This window comes from Rhinoderma darwinii, chromosome 3, assembly GCF_050947455.1.
Source record: "Rhinoderma darwinii isolate aRhiDar2 chromosome 3, aRhiDar2.hap1, whole genome shotgun sequence".
In the NCBI taxonomy this organism is placed as follows: Eukaryota; Metazoa; Chordata; class Amphibia; order Anura; family Rhinodermatidae; genus Rhinoderma; species Rhinoderma darwinii.
In genome coordinates, this window is record NC_134689.1 from 209,116,023 (window position 1) to 209,135,296 (window position 19,274).

Here is a 19,274-nt window from a genome sequence, read left to right on the forward strand (position 1 = left end):
AATGTTTTTCCCTAAACCTTTTTTCCAATATATTACATTCCTCTGTAAAATCCAAGTCAGTTGTGCAATTTTTCCTCACTCTTCTAAACTGTCCAAAGGGAACATTTTTAATCCATGGGGGGTAGTGGGCACTGTTGAAATTTAAGTAGCTATTTACATCAACAGATTTGAAATGTGTCTTTGTAATAAATTTATTGATTCTGGTATCGAATGAAATGGTCAGGTCTAAAAAGTCAATAGACAAAGTGGAAAAAGTGTATGTGAAAGACAGTCCTAAGTTATTCAAATTTAAATACTCAATGAAGGATGAAGCTTCAGTTTCATTGCCCAACCAAACGAAGAGGAGGTCGTCGATGTAACGTTTATACAATAGAATATTACTTTTGTGGGGGTGGTCATGGTATATATATTGATCTTCAAATTGTCCCATATATAAATTAGCATAGGACGGTGCGAACCTTGAGCCCATGGCACATCCTTTGATTTGGTTATAGAATTTATTATCAAAAGTAAAAGAATTATGATTTAAAATAAAGTCAACACATTTATTCAAAAATGCAATTTGATTCTCTGGCATACAAGTTTTAGTGGATAATGCAGAACTAATGACCTTAAGACCTTTGGAGTGGGGAATATTGCTATAAAGGACAGTTACATCAGCTGTGAGGAAATTGATGGGGTACATAGAATTGGTGACGTTAAGTGAGTGAAGTTCTCTAATTACTTGGGTAGAGTCCCTGAGGTATGATGGAAGGCTGACTACTAAAGGTTGAAGGTGAGTATCAATAAAATGTGAAAGGTTACTAGTAAGGGACCCAATCCCCGATATGATCGGACGACCTGGGGGGTTAGTTATGGATTTGTGCACCTTGGGGAGATGGTATAAAAAGGGTATGCTTGGGAAGGGCATATTGAGAAAACCCCTTTCCTTCTTGGTGATGACCCCTTCATGGAAAGCTGTATCTATAAGAAGGGCGTATTTAGGTATATGAATGGGTAAAGGGTTTATAGCTAATTGAACATAGAAACTGTCATCGTCCAAAATTCTGTACGATTCTTCCAAATATTTGTCCTTGTCCATGATAACAATACCACCGCCCTTGTCAGCAGAACGGATTACAATAGTATTATTTTTAGCTAAAGATTTCAGGGCAATCCTCTCCTGGTACGTGAGATTGTGAGGAGTATTGATGGGTTTATCAAGGGATCTGAGTTCATTACCTACCAGAGCAGAAAAGGTTTCTATAAAGGGACCTTGGTGGTGCAAAGGGTAAAAATTTGATTTAGGCTTCAAATTGGTGGCAATAATTAATTGGGGACTAGCTGAAGTGGATGGTTCAGAGATCGCAGTCGGTAATGGAACGGTAGGGGTCATTTTTGACATAGAGAAATGCCTGGTTAAGGTAAGTTTACGGATGAAACGATTAAGGTCCATAAAAAGATCAAAAGTATTAGGTGGGGAGACTGGGCAAAAAGAGAGACCTTTGCTAAGAAGACTAATCTCATGCGTATTAAATTTGTGGGAGGATAAATTGAAAAGTTTGATATTTAATATTTGGTTCGATGTTTCTTCAGATGGGTTGGTGAGGTTCTCTTTTTTTGTATTTCGTTTACGGCCTCCTCTTCTTCCTCTATATCTAATTTTCTTTTTGTCGATATTTTTTGAACTAAGGGAAAAAAAATGTGTGATAGTTTGAATTTTTGGACTTATAAGGTAAGTGATGAGGTGATCGTTGCTGTTGATGGTCGGCGTGACAGGTGGCATTGTGAGTTGGGAAGGAAGTCCTAAAAAAGAAGTAGTGGTGTCTAAAAAGGATACAGGCGCTGAAGATGCTGCTTCAGATGCAACAAAAATTGCATCATTGGGTAATGATGCAAAAGCGACATTCTCTGAACAGGTAGGTGGAGACATTTCAAAAGGACTAACAAAGGTATTATGAATGGACAATTGTAAAAGGGAAGGGGATATGCCATGGTCAGAGGATGGAATAGACTTGTTGGGAGATGGGGATATTGGGATGGGATTGGAGGGCTTTTCAATGGTGGATTGGAATTGTAGTAGACGGAGTTCCAATTCTGAGGCCTTAAAAGCATTGATGGGTACTTTGGTAAGGTGATTAATGGGTGGTGCCGAGATAGTATCCATAGGGACATTGGTGTGCTCAGGTACAATGGGAACAATGGGAACGGCAGTGGAGACTGGTGCTGAAACCATAGTACGTCTAACTGTTGGTGAAAAAAGGTGAGCAGAGTCTACAGTGGGTTTCGAAGGATTAATGCTCCTAAGACTGTTCTTAAAAAATCTATTACGGGGTGAAAAACTGCGTGGTTCACCCCTAATAAGACCGTTAGTAAGGGGATATTTGTTGGAAGCCGCTCTAAAGGGAAGATGCGCACCTTCATGACGGGAGTTAACCGTATTCTCACTGCAGTTGTCAAAAGTTGCGTTATTAGAACTGGAGAAATTCTCATAATCACGACGGTCTCTTTTGAATTTGTTCGTTTTTTTGAGAATTAAATCTTTTTCATAAATATTCAGACGTTTGTTAATGGATGTTTCTATTTGCAAAAAATCGGGATGTTCGGAGAATTTGAGAAGATTCCCCTTAATTGTATTAACCTCTAATTTAAGTGCATCGCTAATGGCTGTCCTTTTTTTGAGAAGGACATTGAGGACGCCTAAGTGACAGTCATCCAACACCTTTTTCCAAGTTGTACTGAAGGAAACATCAGCAGGATAGGGGTTGCTTAACTCAACCCTCAAACCCCTAGGGGTAATGTTTTCTGAGATTGACTGTTTGTTTCTACGAACCTACATCTCAGAAAATATTACCCCTAGGGGTTTGAGGGTTGAGTTAAGCAACCCCTATCCTGCTGATGTTTCCTTCAGTACAACTTGGAAAAAGGTGTTGGATGACTGTCACTTAGGCGTCCTCAATGTCCTTCTCAAAAAAAGGACAGCCATTAGCGATGCACTTAAATTAGAGGTTAATACAATTAAGGGGAATCTTCTCAAATTCTCCGAACATCCCGATTTTTTGCAAATAGAAACATCCATTAACAAACGTCTGAATATTTATGAAAAAGATTTAATTCTCAAAAAAACGAACAAATTCAAAAGAGACCGTCGTGATTATGAGAATTTCTCCAGTTCTAATAACGCAACTTTTGACAACTGCAGTGAGAATACGGTTAACTCCCGTCATGAAGGTGCGCATCTTCCCTTTAGAGCGGCTTCCAACAAATATCCCCTTACTAACGGTCTTATTAGGGGTGAACCACGCAGTTTTTCACCCCGTAATAGATTTTTTAAGAACAGTCTTAGGAGCATTAATCCTTCGAAACCCACTGTAGACTCTGCTTACCTTTTTTCACCAACAGTTAGACGTACTATGGTTTCAGCACCAGTCTCCACTGCCGTTCCCATTGTTCCCATTGTACCTGAGCACACCAATGTCCCTATGGATACTATCTCGGCACCACCCATTAATCACCTTACCAAAGTACCCATCAATGCTTTTAAGGCCTCAGAATTGGAACTCCGTCTACTACAATTCCAATCCACCATTGAAAAGCCCTCCAATCCCATCCCAATATCCCCATCTCCCAACAAGTCTATTCCATCCTCTGACCATGGCATATCCCCTTCCCTTTTACAATTGTCCATTCATAATACCTCTGTTAGTCCTTTTGAAATGTCTCCACCTACCTGTTCAGAGAATGTCGCTTTTGCATCATTACCCAATGATGCAATTTTTGTTGCATCTGAAGCAGCATCTTCAGCGCCTGTATCCTTTTTAGACACCACTACTTCTTTTTTAGGACTTCCTTCCCAACTCACAATGCCACCTGTCACGCCGACCATCAACAGCAACGATCACCTCATCACTTACCTTATAAGTCCAAAAATTCAAACTATCACACATTTTTTTCCCTTAGTTCAAAAAATATCGACAAAAAGAAAATTAGATATAGAGGAAGAAGAGGAGGCCGTAAACGAAATACAAAAAAAGAGAACCTCACCAACCCATCTGAAGAAACATCGAACCAAATATTAAATATCAAACTTTTCAATTTATCCTCCCACAAATTTAATACACATGAGATTAGTCTTCTTAGCAAAGGTCTCTCTTTTTGCCCAGTCTCCCCACCTAATACTTTTGATCTTTTTATGGACCTTAATCGTTTCATCCGTAAACTTACCTTAACCAGGCATTTCTCTATGTCAAAAATGACCCCTACCGTTCCATTACCGACTGCGATCTCTGAACCATCCACTTCAGCTAGTCCCCAATTAATTATTGCCACCAATTTGAAGCCTAAATCAAATTTTTACCCTTTGCACCACCAAGGTCCCTTTATAGAAACCTTTTCTGCTCTGGTAGGTAATGAACTCAGATCCCTTGATAAACCCATCAATACTCCTCACAATCTCACGTACCAGGAGAGGATTGCCCTGAAATCTTTAGCTAAAAATAATACTATTGTAATCCGTTCTGCTGACAAGGGCGGTGGTATTGTTATCATGGACAAGGACAAATATTTGGAAGAATCGTACAGAATTTTGGACGATGACAGTTTCTATGTTCAATTAGCTATAAACCCTTTACCCATTCATATACCTAAATACGCCCTTCTTATAGATACAGCTTTCCATGAAGGGGTCATCACCAAGAAGGAAAGGGGTTTTCTCAATATGCCCTTCCCAAGCATACCCTTTTTATACCATCTCCCCAAGGTGCACAAATCCATAACTAACCCCCCAGGTCGTCCGATCATATCGGGGATTGGGTCCCTTACTAGTAACCTTTCACATTTTATTGATACTCACCTTCAACCTTTAGTAGTCAGCCTTCCATCATACCTCAGGGACTCTACCCAAGTAATTAGAGAACTTCACTCACTTAACGTCACCAATTCTATGTACCCCATCAATTTCCTCACAGCTGATGTAACTGCCCTTTATAGCAATATTCCCCACTCCAAAGGTCTTAAGGTCATTAGTTCTGCATTATCCACTAAAACTTGTATGCCAGAGAATCAAATTGCATTTTTGAATAAATGTGTTGACTTTATTTTAAATCATAATTCTTTTACTTTTGATAAATTCTATAACCAAATCAAAGGATGTGCCATGGGCTCAAGGTTCGCACCGTCCTATGCTAATTTATATATGGGACAATTTGAAGATCAATATATATACCATGACCACCCCCACAAAAGTAATATTCTATTGTATAAACGTTACATCGACGACCTCCTCTTCGTTTGGTTGGGCAATGAAACTGAAGCTTCATCCTTCATTGAGTATTTAAATTTGAATAACTTAGGACTGTCTTTCACATACACTTTTTCCACTTTGTCTATTGACTTTTTAGACCTGACCATTTCATTCGATACCAGAATCAATAAATTTATTACAAAGACACATTTCAAATCTGTTGATGTAAATAGCTACTTAAATTTCAACAGTGCCCACTACCCCCCATGGATTAAAAATGTTCCCTTTGGACAGTTTAGAAGAGTGAGGAAAAATTGCACAACTGACTTGGATTTTACAGAGGAATGTAATATATTGGAAAAAAGGTTTAGGGAAAAACATTTTCCTTTAAGTCTGATCAAAGGGGCACGTCGGAAAGCCTGTCTACTTTCTCAAGTTTCGTGCATTGAGCATGATAGAGCGATTAATAATAAAAATAAAAATAGAATTTTAGCAACAATTTTATTACAACTTTTAACAGTGGAAACAAAAAAATCCGAGAGGTCCTCGCTAAACATTGGTACATTTTGAGAAATGATCCGTTTTTAAAAACCGAATTACCGGATAAACCCATCATTACTTATAGACGATCAAAATCTCTTAAAAACATTTTAGCACCCAGCAAACTAAGAAATCCCATGGTACCTGGTTCCATTTTGCTCCCTAGAATTTTAGGCTCCTACAAATGTGGCCGACAGCGATGTATGTGCTGTACCAATATCACCCACAAGGCCTCCACCTACACATCCACAACGACTAAAGAATCCTTCAGGATCAATAGCTTTCTGAACTGTGGAAGCTCTTTCGTTATTTATTTGTTGGAATGTCCGTGCCATCTCCAATACATTGGCCGAACCACGCAATGTTTACGGACCAGGATTAACAACCATAGATTCAACATAAATACTGGTTTCTTAAAACATAGTGTCTCTAGACACTTCTCCATTACACACAATTGTCAATTTAATAGTCTGCTCATTACACCTATAGAGCAGATTCCACTCAATATCACTAATCGATTTAGCAAACTTAAACAACGAGAAAATTATTGGATTTTTAAAATGAAAACTCTCCAACCTGATGGCCTCAATGATGTCTCTGAGTCCACTCTGGATTAGCAAATGCCTCAATTACTAATATAGTATAATCTTATCATTCTCATTTTTATGTTTTATTTCAATATATGACATTACATTATTATGGCTTTACTGTTTTTTGACCCGCACTATTTGGTTCAATTTACATATTTATATATATATATTTCTTTTGCAACCTTGTGTTATGAATTATTAGTGTTTCATATTTTTGCTTAAATTTAAGTTTCTCCCGCAATATTAGTGGTTGTTTCCGCAACTGGCACATACATGTTTTTTATGAATATATTCATGTCATATGCCCTTGGTCGTTATTAAGTATTAATAATATATACTGTTAATTACCACTTACCGTCCTTTACAATTATATATTTCATCATTTCTTCATCATTTTTTATTTTATTTTTATTATTTCGTTCTTTACTCATCACCATTTACCGGCTGCCGACTTTACTATCTGCTTCACAGCGTATCACTATACCATACCTGATTCATTGGTTCACTAATTTCATATACAATATTCATATACATTATTGTTACTCTCATTCCCTCAGTAATGTGCATATTTATGTTTTATTATTTCGTTCTTTACTCATTACCATTTACCGGCTGCCGACTTTACTATCTGCTTCACAGCGTATCACTATACCATACCTGATTCATTGGTTCACTAATTTCATATACAATATTCATATACATTATTGTTACTCTCATTCCCTCAGTAATGTGCATATTTATGTTTTTTCATTCTAAATTTTTATATAGGACATCTCTTTCTTCCAAATTCGTTGAGCCACTAATTATGATTATGTTTTACCGGCTTTTGCCGGCACATTTCTTTCGTGTGTATAAGGATAATTCTTTAATTGCCTCTCTGACATTCCTGATTATTATGCCAGTATGCTGACCATTTATATATTTTTTACTTATTTTATTATATTCTTATTCTGTTTATAATTGTCTAATATCTTGCATTTTACCATTACTCGGTTTTATCCGTTCATTTCACGGACTGCCCTTCATTTAGTTCTGCATCTCTTGAGATTCATTTGGTGTCACTAATCTCTTGTTCTTATTGTTCCTCAGCATATGAATTTTATCTTTCCTGTTTTATTATTCTTGATTGTGTTTAGTATGTATTGTTCATGTTTTCGGCCATGGTCTAACCTTTGAACTCTGACGTCACCAGAACGCCCTGCCCTCGTTCACATTGGTGGGTTTTTTCTGACTTTAGGTTTCTATTTAAACAGTGATGTTTGTGTTCTCATTTATGACCTGATGAAGATGCCGGTGCGGCATTGAAACGCGTAGTCATTACCAATAAATCAAATTTTATTCAACTATCATCAATTCATCATTGATTTATCTTATCATTCCGAAGTTGCAACTTCGTTTTCATCTGTGTGCAGCAGCGCCTTTGCAGACTCTTTTTTTTCCAGCTCACCCGGCTTTAGACTTCAAAACGGTTGACAGGTTTCCCTTTAACTATGTCCATGTATAAGATTTGAACTAAAGTTAACCGAGAGATAGCTAGATCGCTGGATAGATGAATAAAAAGTGGCTCTAGATTCCAAAACTATGGGGGATATATATTATGCCATTTGGCATCACTTTACTGCTTTCCCTTACTTCGGTCAATAGTTACTCTGGCTTAGCTTTGAATACAAAAATAGATCATCAGTGACATCTAGTGTGCATCTCAGGAAATTTGTTTTTTGGAACACTATAGTGGTGCGCTCTAGTGCGCCTTTGAGTTAGGCATTTCATGACCATTTAACGAATGTAGATTTCATTTTACATATATAATGAATATGTATACTCTAATAACTACCAATTTATAAATAACTTCTTAACACATCTTAAGACATACCAGCCCCATTAGATCTTTCTGTAGATATTCCTCTTCTTGGTTTAATGGCACAGTTCTTTCATCTGCTGATCAAGTCATACATAAAATTAAAGGAGTTTTCCAAATATTGGCTTTTATAACACATCTGCTGGACCCCCACTGATCCTAACAACGGGATTTCGACAGTTACTGGTGAAGAAATGGATTTGTATGCTTGGCCGGTCTCCTATAGTCTATCGGAGATATAGGACAGCCAAATAAGTGGATAACTTCTGGGAGACCAAAAATTTGGCTTATGGTACACTATATATGTGCAAAACTAACCATAATGCCTATATAAGCATGTTGGACATCCCAATGCAAAACCATGAATGTCATTATAGAGTTGGTGCAACAGAGAAAAAGCGTTTTATGCTCGCTATAGTACTGAGACCACTTAAATCCACACAGCGGGGCACCAACTCGGTTGACAGGCAGATCTTGATCACAAATTTTAAGAACTTACTTGTGTCAAAGGTGACATCCTATAATAGTCACTGTCTCTTCAGTAAGACCCATACTAATAGCAGTGGAGATTACATGGCTGTGGGCTTGATTTCATCTACCTGTTAACAATGGGTGTGCCTGAAACACCTGAACTCAATTATGGGTGTCCACATACTTTTGGTATAATTCGCCATAAGTACATTTAATACTACCAGCATCCTCCATGACAGCTATTCTTCCTCCCTCAGCGTATAGAACCAGGGGTGGGAACTGGCCGGTTCTTCCAAACCGGTGGTTAAAATAAGGGGAGATCCCAACACAGTTCCCCCTAGATTCAATTGTATCCGCGTCCTTAGCAAACCTTGTCTCCCTCTGTGATGCAGACGGCACAATTAGGTCATCGTTCCACACGATCAAATTTACTTAAAATCACAGAAAAAAGGCCAGACCTCCATGATGCACAGAGCATTAGTATTCTATTTTCTTCCTTACCACTTGGGTAAACTAATCTAAATGGTCAAACATTTCAGAAAATTATTTACCAAAGCCTAATCCCATTACTTACCATATCTCCTTGTGTCCAGGTTTTGAAGGACCCTAAAAGAAAGAAACCAGCGGTTATCTCCATAAATATGTAATAAGCAGTCCATACAGATATATTACATGTGATCTGTGTGTTTATGAATATAAATAATCCCTTCAAGGATAATTGCATTCTGAATTTGCTGTGAATTCACTACAGATTTCACCCGTGCTACATTAAAAGTGGTAAAATGGGGTGAATTTGGAAATCCACATCATGCTCATTTATACATGCAGAAAGTGTCTGCAACATGCTAAAAAATCTCATCTAAAATCTTGGTAAAAGCTCATCTACATGCCTTTTACAGTAATCTGCTGTGGATTTTACCTGCTCAAATATGCAGGTAAAATCCACAGCAAATCTGCAATTCCTCGTAGGGCTTAAGTTTAAGGATGCATTCAGAAGGTGGAGTTGAGGTTTGGGTAAAACCGCATTGTATTTTTATCTCAATTTGATGGGTTTTTCAATACGGTTTTAACAGCACCTTAATGTCTGAATGGCCCCCATTTCCAGACTTTAAAGCAACCTTCTCACAACTAATAAAGCAGTGTAATGGGGAAAAAAACCTCACATAAAATATTTACTAATTAACATTTACCATATGTCTATTTACGGTTGGCGTCATTTTTTTAATGGTGTTTTATTTTCTAGAATGTTAGAAAGCTAACAAATTTAGCAGCATTTTTTGACATTTTGAAGAAAATTTCCAAAACCTATTTTATTTAGGGACAAATTAAGATCTAAAGTGGTTTGAGGGGCCTACATATTAAGAACTATTTTAAAAACTGCACTCCTCAAAAGTATTTAGAAAGTTTCTTAACCCTTTAGGCATGTTACAAGATTAAGGCCCCATGCACACGAACGTGTTTTTGCGTCCGCAATTCCCCCGCAAATCCACGGGAGAATTGCGGACCCATTCATTTCTATGGGCCCATACACACTATCAGTGTTTTCACGGGTCTCCGCATGTCCGCAAATCCGTGCCGCAGAAACTCAGGACATGTCTTATTACGGCCCGCAAATTCGATGCTGGTGGTGGTGTATGTCTGTATGTGAGAAGTGATATGAAGGCGAGTGTGAAAGAGACAATAGTGGGTGCTAAATGTGAGGAGGTTGAAACCTTGTGGGTGGAACTAGAAAGGGAGGTAATCACTGAAAAAATTACTTTTGGTGTAATCTATAGACCCCCCAATATAACTGAGGAGATGGAACGTCAGCTATATAAACAGATGGAGCAGGCTGCACAGGCGGGTACTGTAGTAATAATGGGATATTTTAATTTCCGGGATATTAATTGGTGTCATGGTTCGGCTTCAACTGCAAAGGGGAGACATTTCCTCAACCTGTTGCAGGAAAATTTTATGGGCCAGTTTGTGGAAGACCCGACTAGAGGTGAAGCTCTGTTGTATCTGGTCATTTCTAATAATGCAGATCTTGTTGGGAATGTCAATGTTCGTGAAAACCTCGGTAACAGTGATCATAATATAGTTACATTTTACCTATACTGTAAAAAACAAACGCAGGCTGGGAGGGCAAACACATTTTATTTTAAGAAAGCCAATTTCCCCAGGATGAGGGCTGCAATTCAGGATATAGACTGGGAAGAACTAATGGGACAAATGATAAATGGGAGATTTTCCAATCAACTTTGGGTAATTATAGTGCAAAATTTATTTCTATAGGTAACAAGTATAAACGACTCAAATTAAACCCCACATGGCTTACACCTTCTGTGAAAGGGGCAATACATGACAAAAAAAGGGCATTTAAAAAATACAAATCTGAGGGTACAGCTGTAGCCTTTGTAAAATATAAAGAGCTTAATAAAATCTGTAAAAATGTAATAAAATTAGCAAAAATACAAAATGAAAGGCAGGTGGCCAAGGATAGTAAAACAAATCCCAAAAAATTCTTCAAGTATATAAATGCAAAAAAGCCAAGGTCTGAACATGTAGGACCCCTAGATAGTGGTAATGGGGAGTTGGTCACAGGGGATCAAGAGAAGGCAGAGTTACTAAATGGGTTCTTTAGCTCTGTATATACAAGAGAAGAAAGAGCAGCTGATGTAGCCGGTGCCAGTGCTGTTAATATATCAGTTGATATACTGAATTGGATGAATGTAGATATGGTCCAAGCTAAATTAAACATAAATGTGCACAAGGCCCTGGGACCAGATGGGTTACACCCTAGAATTCTTAAAGAGCTTAGTTCAGTTATTTCTGTCCCCCTTTTCATAATATTCAGAGATTCTCTAGTGACTGGTATAGTGCCAAGGGACTGGTGCAGGGCAAATGTGGTGCCTATTTTCAAAAAGGTTTCTTGGTCTTCCCCGGGTAATTATAGACCAGTAAGCTTAACATCCATCGTGGGGAAAATGTTTGAGGGGCTATATACAGGATTATGTGACAAAAAATAGTATTAGAAGTGACAGCCAGCACGGTTTTACTAAGGACAGAAGTTGTCAAACTAACCTGATCTGTTTTTATGAAGAGGTGAGCAGAAGCCTAGACAGAGAGGCCGCTGTGGATATAGTGCTTTTGGATTTTGCAAAGGCATTTGACACTGTCCCTCATAGATGTCTAATGGGTAAATTAAGGACTATAGGTTTAGAAAATATAGTTTGTAATTGGATTTTGAATTGGCTCAAGGACCGTATCCAGAGAGTTGTGGTCAATGATTCCTACTCTGAATGGTCCCCGGTTATAAGTGGTGTACCCCAGGGTTCAGTGCTGGGACCACTATTATTCAACTTATTTATTAATGCTATAGAGGATGGGATTAATATCACTATTTCTATTTTTGCAGATGACACCAAGCTGTGTAATATAGTTCAGTCTATGGAAGATGTTCGTGAATTTCAAGCGGATTTAAACAAACTAAGTGTTTGGGCATCCAGTTGGCAAATGAAGTTTAATGTAGATAAATGTAAAGTTATGCATCTGGGTACCAACAACCTGCATGATTCATATGTCCTAGGGTGAGCTACACTGGGGGAGTCACTTGTTGAGAAGGGTCTGGGTGTACTTTTAAATCATAAACTCAATAACAGCATGCAGTGTCAATCAGCTGCTTCAAAGGCCAGCAAGAGATTGTCGTGCATTAAAAGAGGCATGGACTCGCGACAGGGATGTAATATTGCCACTTTACAAAGCATTAGTGAGGCCTCATCTAGAATATGCAGTTCAGTTCTGGGCTCCAGTTCATAGAAAGGATGCCCTGGAGTTGTAAAAAATACAAAGAAGGGCAACAAAGCTAATAAGGGGCATAGAGAATCTAAGTTATGAGGAAAGATCAAAAGGATTAACCCTATTTAGCCTTGAAAAAAGACGACTAAGGGGGGACATGATTAATTTATATAAATATATTAATGGCACATACAAAAAATATGGTGAAATCCTGTTCCATGTAAAACCCCCTCAAAAAACAAGGGGGCATTCCCTCCGTCTGGAGAAAAAAAAAGGTTCAACCTGCAGAGGCGACAAGCCTTCTTTACTGTGAGAACTGTGAATCTATGGAATAGCCTACCACAGGAGCTGGTCACAGCAGGACAGTAGATGGCTTTAAAAAAGGCTTAGATAATTTCCTAGAACAAAAAAATATTAGCTCCTATGTGTAGAAATTTTTCCCTTCCCTTTTCCCGTCCCTTGGTTGAACATGTATCTTTTTTCAGCCTTACTAACTATGTAACTATTGCAGACGCCATGTTGCGTTAGTAAAGCCCTGAGGGACCAAAATAATGGAAACCTAAAAGTGACCCCTAGAGGAACTTATCTAGGGGTATAATGAGCATTTGACCCCACAGGTCTTCTACTGAATTTATTAGATTTGGGCTGTGAAAATGACATTTTCTAATAATAAAATAAAAGTTTTCACAAAAAAAGTTCTTTCCACAAAAGACTAAAGGATTAAAAAGCACCCCAACATTTGTAAAACCATTTCTTCTGAGTACGGAAAAACCCCATGTGTGGTTATAAACTGTTGTTTGGACACACTGCAAGGCCTTTAGAAGGGAAAGAACAAAATTTGGAGCTCAGATTTTGTTGGAATGGTTTGCGAACGACATGTCGCATTTGCAATGCCCCTGAAAGACCAACAGTGGAAACCCCCAAAAAGTGAACATTTTGGACTACATCTCTCAAGGAATATATCTAGGTGTATAGTGAGCATTTTTATCCAAAAGTGCTTTACAGAAATAATGTGAATTTGCTGGTGCAAAGTGAAAATTCATTTTTTTTCTTCACATAAATGCCATTTCCGTGCCCATCATGATGTGCCCAGCTTGTGCCACTGTGAAAAGCCAGCTCTAATATGCAATGTTTCGTAGTTTTAGAAACACTCTATATGTGGCCCTAATCTTTTGTCTGGACATACGACCAGATTCAGGAGTAAAAAAAAAAAAAAAAAAAAAAAAAAAAAAAAAGAGTACAATGCAGATTTGAGGCTTAATTTGGCAATTTAGACCGCATTGGTTCACAACTGCAGGACTCTGAAATAAAAGAATATAAGAAACCCTCGATAAGGGACCCCATTTTAGAAACTACAAGATGCAAAAAAAATTAACTAGGGGTATAGTGAGAATTTTGACCCCACAGATGTTTTAGAATTTATTTTCAAGAAATGAATGCACAGCAATAATATGCCATTTCAGTGCCCAATAGGTTGTGCCCAGCTTGTGCGAATGGAGAAACGTCCCCCCCCCCCCCAATACATTTTTAAACGGGTTCTTCCAGGCATGGCAACGCTATATATGTGGACTTAAAATGTGGTTTAGGAACACTGTACAGCTCAGAGCGAAAAGAGCGCCGTTTGGCTTTTGGGTGCCATGTCGCTTTTGCAGAGCCCTGAAGCACCAGTTAAGTACCCAGAGAAGTGACCCCAATTTGTAAACTAAACTTCTAAAAGAGTTTTTATAGGAATAGAATAAGAAATACTAGTTCTGTTTGGGTTTTTACTGGTATTTAAATATAATGTGGGGGCATATGTAAGCTGTGCAGGGTACATCAGGGCATAATAAGAGGTTATAATATTTAGTAAATAAAATAGCAATCCACCGATAAAGGTTATGCTTTGAAGCAATCCTTGATGCACAGGCCAGGTTTTGCACTGATGAGCGGTATTCCCTCTTATCCCCCTTTTGGAATTTTTTTTTGGATCCTTTCCTTTTTATCAGTGATGGGGACATCGCTGGGAAAGTGTTTCCCTGGTACAATATGGGTGCCTTCACTTACAGAAGTACTAGAGCCCTCCTGGTTTCCAAAGATTAGGGCCTTGATAATCACCCCTTAAAAATGAAGGAACGTTCCCATTTGGCCTGCACATCGTGGTAGCACGTAAGAGTTATACAGTGCCATCTGTACGATGTGAACAGCCGGCTTTTTGTACCAAACCCTTGTTTTCCGCATGGCACTGTACGGCTCCAGTACTTGATCAGATATATTTACCCTTGCCATGTAACTATTAGGGTATGTTGACACGGAGCTCAAAAACTCATGTAAACACGTCAAAAACGCATATCGCTTTTTAAAAGTACAGACATTTTTTAAGCGTTTTTTTGACAAGTTTTCGGCGCGTTTTTGGGCAGGTAATTTGGACTCCCGTTGACTATGGGAAATAGGCACGTTTTACACGCCAAAAGTTGACCTGACGCTTTTTTTTTTACACTACACATTTTTTTTTAAAACACGTGAGCATAAAAAAAACGCGTCGTTTGCACTAGAATCCCTTTTCTTATTGATGTTAATGGAAAGCTTAAAGCAAGTGTTTTTGATAAATTTTTTGGTGCCTAAAACGCGTCAACGGGGCTGACATCAGCACCGGGCGAACCCGAGCAAGTCCCGGGGACCACAACACTTGGGGGGACCCACTCGGCCGTCGGGTGCTATCGGACAGTGATGTCAGGAGCGAGCAGTGTCCCAAGCACTTTGGCTCTGGGGTTTCCCATGACATCACTAGCCGTATATGGACAGTGATGTCAGGGGCTTCCCCAGAGCTAGAGTACCGGAGCAGAGCCTTTACTAGAACTCTGCCCGGGACTTCAGCTATGCCCCGGACATCACTATGCATATATGGACAGTGATGCCAGGAGCAGGGCAGGAGTCCCAGGCGGAGTGCTAGTAGTGCTCAGCCCGGGACTATGGATCTCTGGGGTTGCCCCTGACAACACTGTCCATATATGGACAGTGACATCAGGGGTTTTTCCTGAAGCGGAATCCCCAGCCAGAGCATCGGCAATGCTCTGGCTGGGGATTCCACTCCTAGAGGGAACCCCAAAAGGTGCTACCTACAGGGATGGAGGCTGGGTGGCACTATCTATGAGGAGGGGATATGTGGCATGATCTACAGAGGGCACTCAATTTATGGGGGTACAAACTGGGGGCCTATCGTCTATATGGAGGCACAAAGTGATGTTTTCTGCCATTTTTCTACCGCCGTGAGTTCCCCCGCAAAGCCGGCCCTGCGTGTCAAATACACGCCGTGCGAACAAGGATGCAATCAATCAGTCTTCGAGGGTCATTGTAGTGCTACCTCATAGAGGGATACTGCCGTTCCTGTGAATTGTAGTCAATACAAGGACATCCCTCCTGTCCTTATACATGCTCTCACTGTTTAGTGGCCTGCTCTCAGCCTGAGTCTTTGCCTAATCAATGCTTTAGAGAGAGGCCCCTCTTTTGGTGCACGACGTCATATACTGCAGTTCTTGAAGTAGAAAGGCATTTAATCCTATCCCAAAATCCGCCATATATAGAAGGCGCACGTCAGGTGGGGAGGTGTGGAGCCTGCTCCAGGGCAGAGCCCACTCCATAGAACGAGCGCATCGGCTTTATATTAAAGCCGACACGTCAGGGTAATGAGCAGGCTCTTGCTCAAGCTTGATCTCGCTCGTTTAACCCATTAAATGCTGCAGTATTTAAATGACTAGAAACGGGGGGCGGCCATCTTTAACAGCACTCCCGCTATGTTATCACAGGGTGCAGTTTCTTGGCATGGCAACCTGGGAGCCTGATGAAGGCCCCCTCAGGTTTGCCATCTTTGCACTCCTATAGGGCTTCATAGGGGAGTATCAGTATCACGATATACTGAAATACATTAGTATTCCATTATATCATGCAAGCGATCCAACGATCGCTGGTTTAAGTCCCCTAGGGGGACAAGCACAAAAAGTAAAAAAAAAAAAAAAAAAGAGAAGGTCACACAAAAAAACCTTTTCCCATTTTCCCTCAAGCACAAAGTAAAAAAAAAAAAATACAAAAAAAACACAACTGGTATCAACATGTCCATTAAAGTCTGAATTATATTATTATTTATTCCGCACAGGCAACACCGTAAAAAATATATTTAAAAAAGCCAGAATCGCGTTTTGGTCACTCCCACAAATAATGGGATAAAAAGTGATAAGAAAAGTCATGTTCCCCAAAATGGTACCAAAATATAAATACCCCGCAAAAAATAATTCCTCATACTGCTCAATCTACGTAAAAAAAAAAAAAGTTATGGCTCTCAGAATATGACAAAACTCAAATTTTATTTTTAACGATCAGTTTTTTCCTTGTAAAACAAAAAAAAAAATAACTATATAAATTTGGAATCACCGTAATAGTATTGACCTGCAGATTAAAGTTAACATGCCATTTTTACCGCACGGTGAACGCCATAAAAACAGAACCTTACAAAATATTGAGAAATTGTGGTTTTTTTCCTATTACACCCCACAAATATTTTTTTCCAGTTTCCCACTACATTACTAGCCCTTCTCAATGAATTAGAATATCAAAGTTAATTTATTTCAGTAATTGAATTCAAAAAGTGATACTCATATTAGACAGATAAGACGCTTCAGACGTGGCCTCTGGGTTTTGAGTGGCTTGACACAAGGAATGCGACAGTTGTAGCCCATGTCCTGGATACGTGTGTGTGTGGTGGCTCTTAAAGCACTCTAGCCGGAGTCCACTCCTTGAGAATGTCCCCCAAATTCTTGACAATCCTTTCAAGGTTGTGGTTATCCCTGTTGCTTGTGCACCTTTTTCTACCACACTTTTTCCTTCCTCTCAGCTTGGATCTGCAAACAGCCAGCTTCTTTAGCAAAGTCCTTTTGTGGCTTACCCTCCTTGTGGAGAGTGTCAATGACTGTCTTCTGGACAACGATCAAGTCAGCAGCCTTCCCCATGATTGTGTAGCCTACTGAACTAGACTGTTGGACCATTTAAAGAGGCTCTGTCACCAGATTTTGCAACCCCTATCTGCTATTGCAGCCGATAGGCGCTGCAATGTAGATTACAGTAACGTTTTTATTTTTAAAAAACGAGCATTTTTGGCCAAGTTATGATCATTTTTGTAGTTATGCAAATGAGGCTTGCAAAAGTCCAAGTGGGTGTGTATTAGGTGCGTACATCGGGGCGTTTTTAATACTTTTACTAGCTGGGCGCTCTGATGAGAAGTATCATCCACTTCTCTTCACAACGCCCAGCTTCTGGCAGTGCAGACACAGCGTGTTCTCGAGAGATCACGCTGTGACATCACTCACAGGTCCTGCATCGTGTCAGACGAGCGAGGACACCGGCACCAGAGGCTTCAGTTGATTCTGCAGCAGCATCGGCGTTAGCAGGTAAGTAGCTACATCGACTTACCTGCAAACGCCGATGCTGCTGCAGAATCAACTGAAGCCTCTGGTGCCGGTGTCCTCGCTCGTCTGACACAATGCAGGACCTGTGAGTGGCGTCACAGCGTGATCTCTTGAGAACACGCTGTGTCTGCACTGCCAGAAGCTGGGCGTTCTGAAGAGAAGTGGATGATACTTCTCATCAGAGCGCCCAGCTAGTAAAAGTATTAAAAAAGCCCCGATGTACGCACCTAATACACGCCCACTTGGACTTTTACTTTTAGACACACCCACTTGGACTTTTGCAAGCCTCATTTGCATAACTACAAAAATGGTCATAACTTGGCCAAAAATGCTCGTTTAAAAAAAATAAAAACGTTACTGTAATCTACATTGCAGCGCCGATCTGCTGCAATAGCAGATAGGGGTTGCAAAATCTGGTGACAGAGCCTCTTTAAAGGCAAAGGAAACCTTTGCAGGTGTTTTGTGTTGAGTAGCTGATTAGAGTGTGACACCAGGAGTCTAAAATCTTAAACTTTTACCCAATATTCTAATTTTCTGAGAGACTAAATTTTGGGTTTTCATTAACCGTTACCCATAAACATTAAAAGAAAAAAAATGCTGGAAATAGATCACTGTGTTTAATAAATCTATATAATATATGTTTCACCTTATGAATTGAATTACTGAAATAAATTAACTATAATTATAATTTTTTTTTACATTCTTTTATTTTTATTTTCTACTGAATCATTATACAGCAAGAACATAAAATATTCGCAGAAAGCATACATGTATAGCAATACAAAATAATAAAATGTTATTATGCATACAAAGTTTCAAAACACAATGCACAGCAGTCCCCTGATCTAGCAGAAGACAAAGTTATATTGTAAACAGAAAACATGAATATTAGAAAGCATATACATGTCAATACAGAATGAGCAATACTAGCAGTACCGTGGGCACCACAGCGACCAGAACCAAAACCACTACGCATCTCCCAACACCTATATATATATATATATATATATATATATATATACACACACACACATACACACACACACACATATATAGCCTGTGTAGGAGAGAGGATAAAAAATGTAAACAGACCAAGAGAACTTCTGACGGATCTGAAAAATCACCCCCCCCCCCCCCAAAGCACAGCAATGTCCCTATCAGTACAGGGCATGCACTCCCTCTGCTCGAAGCTAACGGACTCTTAACTCCAACTGCAGGTAGACCCACCCTCCCCACCCTATGGAACCTATGCATACAGCATATAATCATCCGACTCACAGAACGCTCTCCACTCCTGCCAAACCAACCTCACATTCCCTGAAGTCATATGATGGGCTTGTGTTGCCTCCGCCATTCTCTGCAGATGTAGTAGCTCCTGAAAC

At 39.4% G+C, this 19,274-nt stretch overlaps 1 protein-coding gene across 6 annotated transcripts in view; it reads right to left on the bottom strand.

Annotated features, from left to right (window-relative positions):
• GSAP (gamma-secretase activating protein) overlaps positions 1-19,274 on the bottom strand; it is a 115,748-nt gene that overhangs the window by 28,985 nt on the left and 67,489 nt on the right. For 5 of the 6 annotated variants that reach the window (XM_075857333.1, XM_075857331.1, XM_075857334.1 and 2 more), the window contains 2 exons: positions 9,255-9,286; positions 8,225-8,289 (listed from right to left, as the gene is read on the bottom strand). In XM_075857333.1, the coding sequence (XP_075713448.1) occupies positions 8,225-8,289; positions 9,255-9,286 (97 nt within the window). The remainder of the gene's footprint in view (positions 1-8,224; positions 8,290-9,254; positions 9,287-19,274) is intronic. The other variant, XM_075857332.1, reaches the window with a different exon arrangement.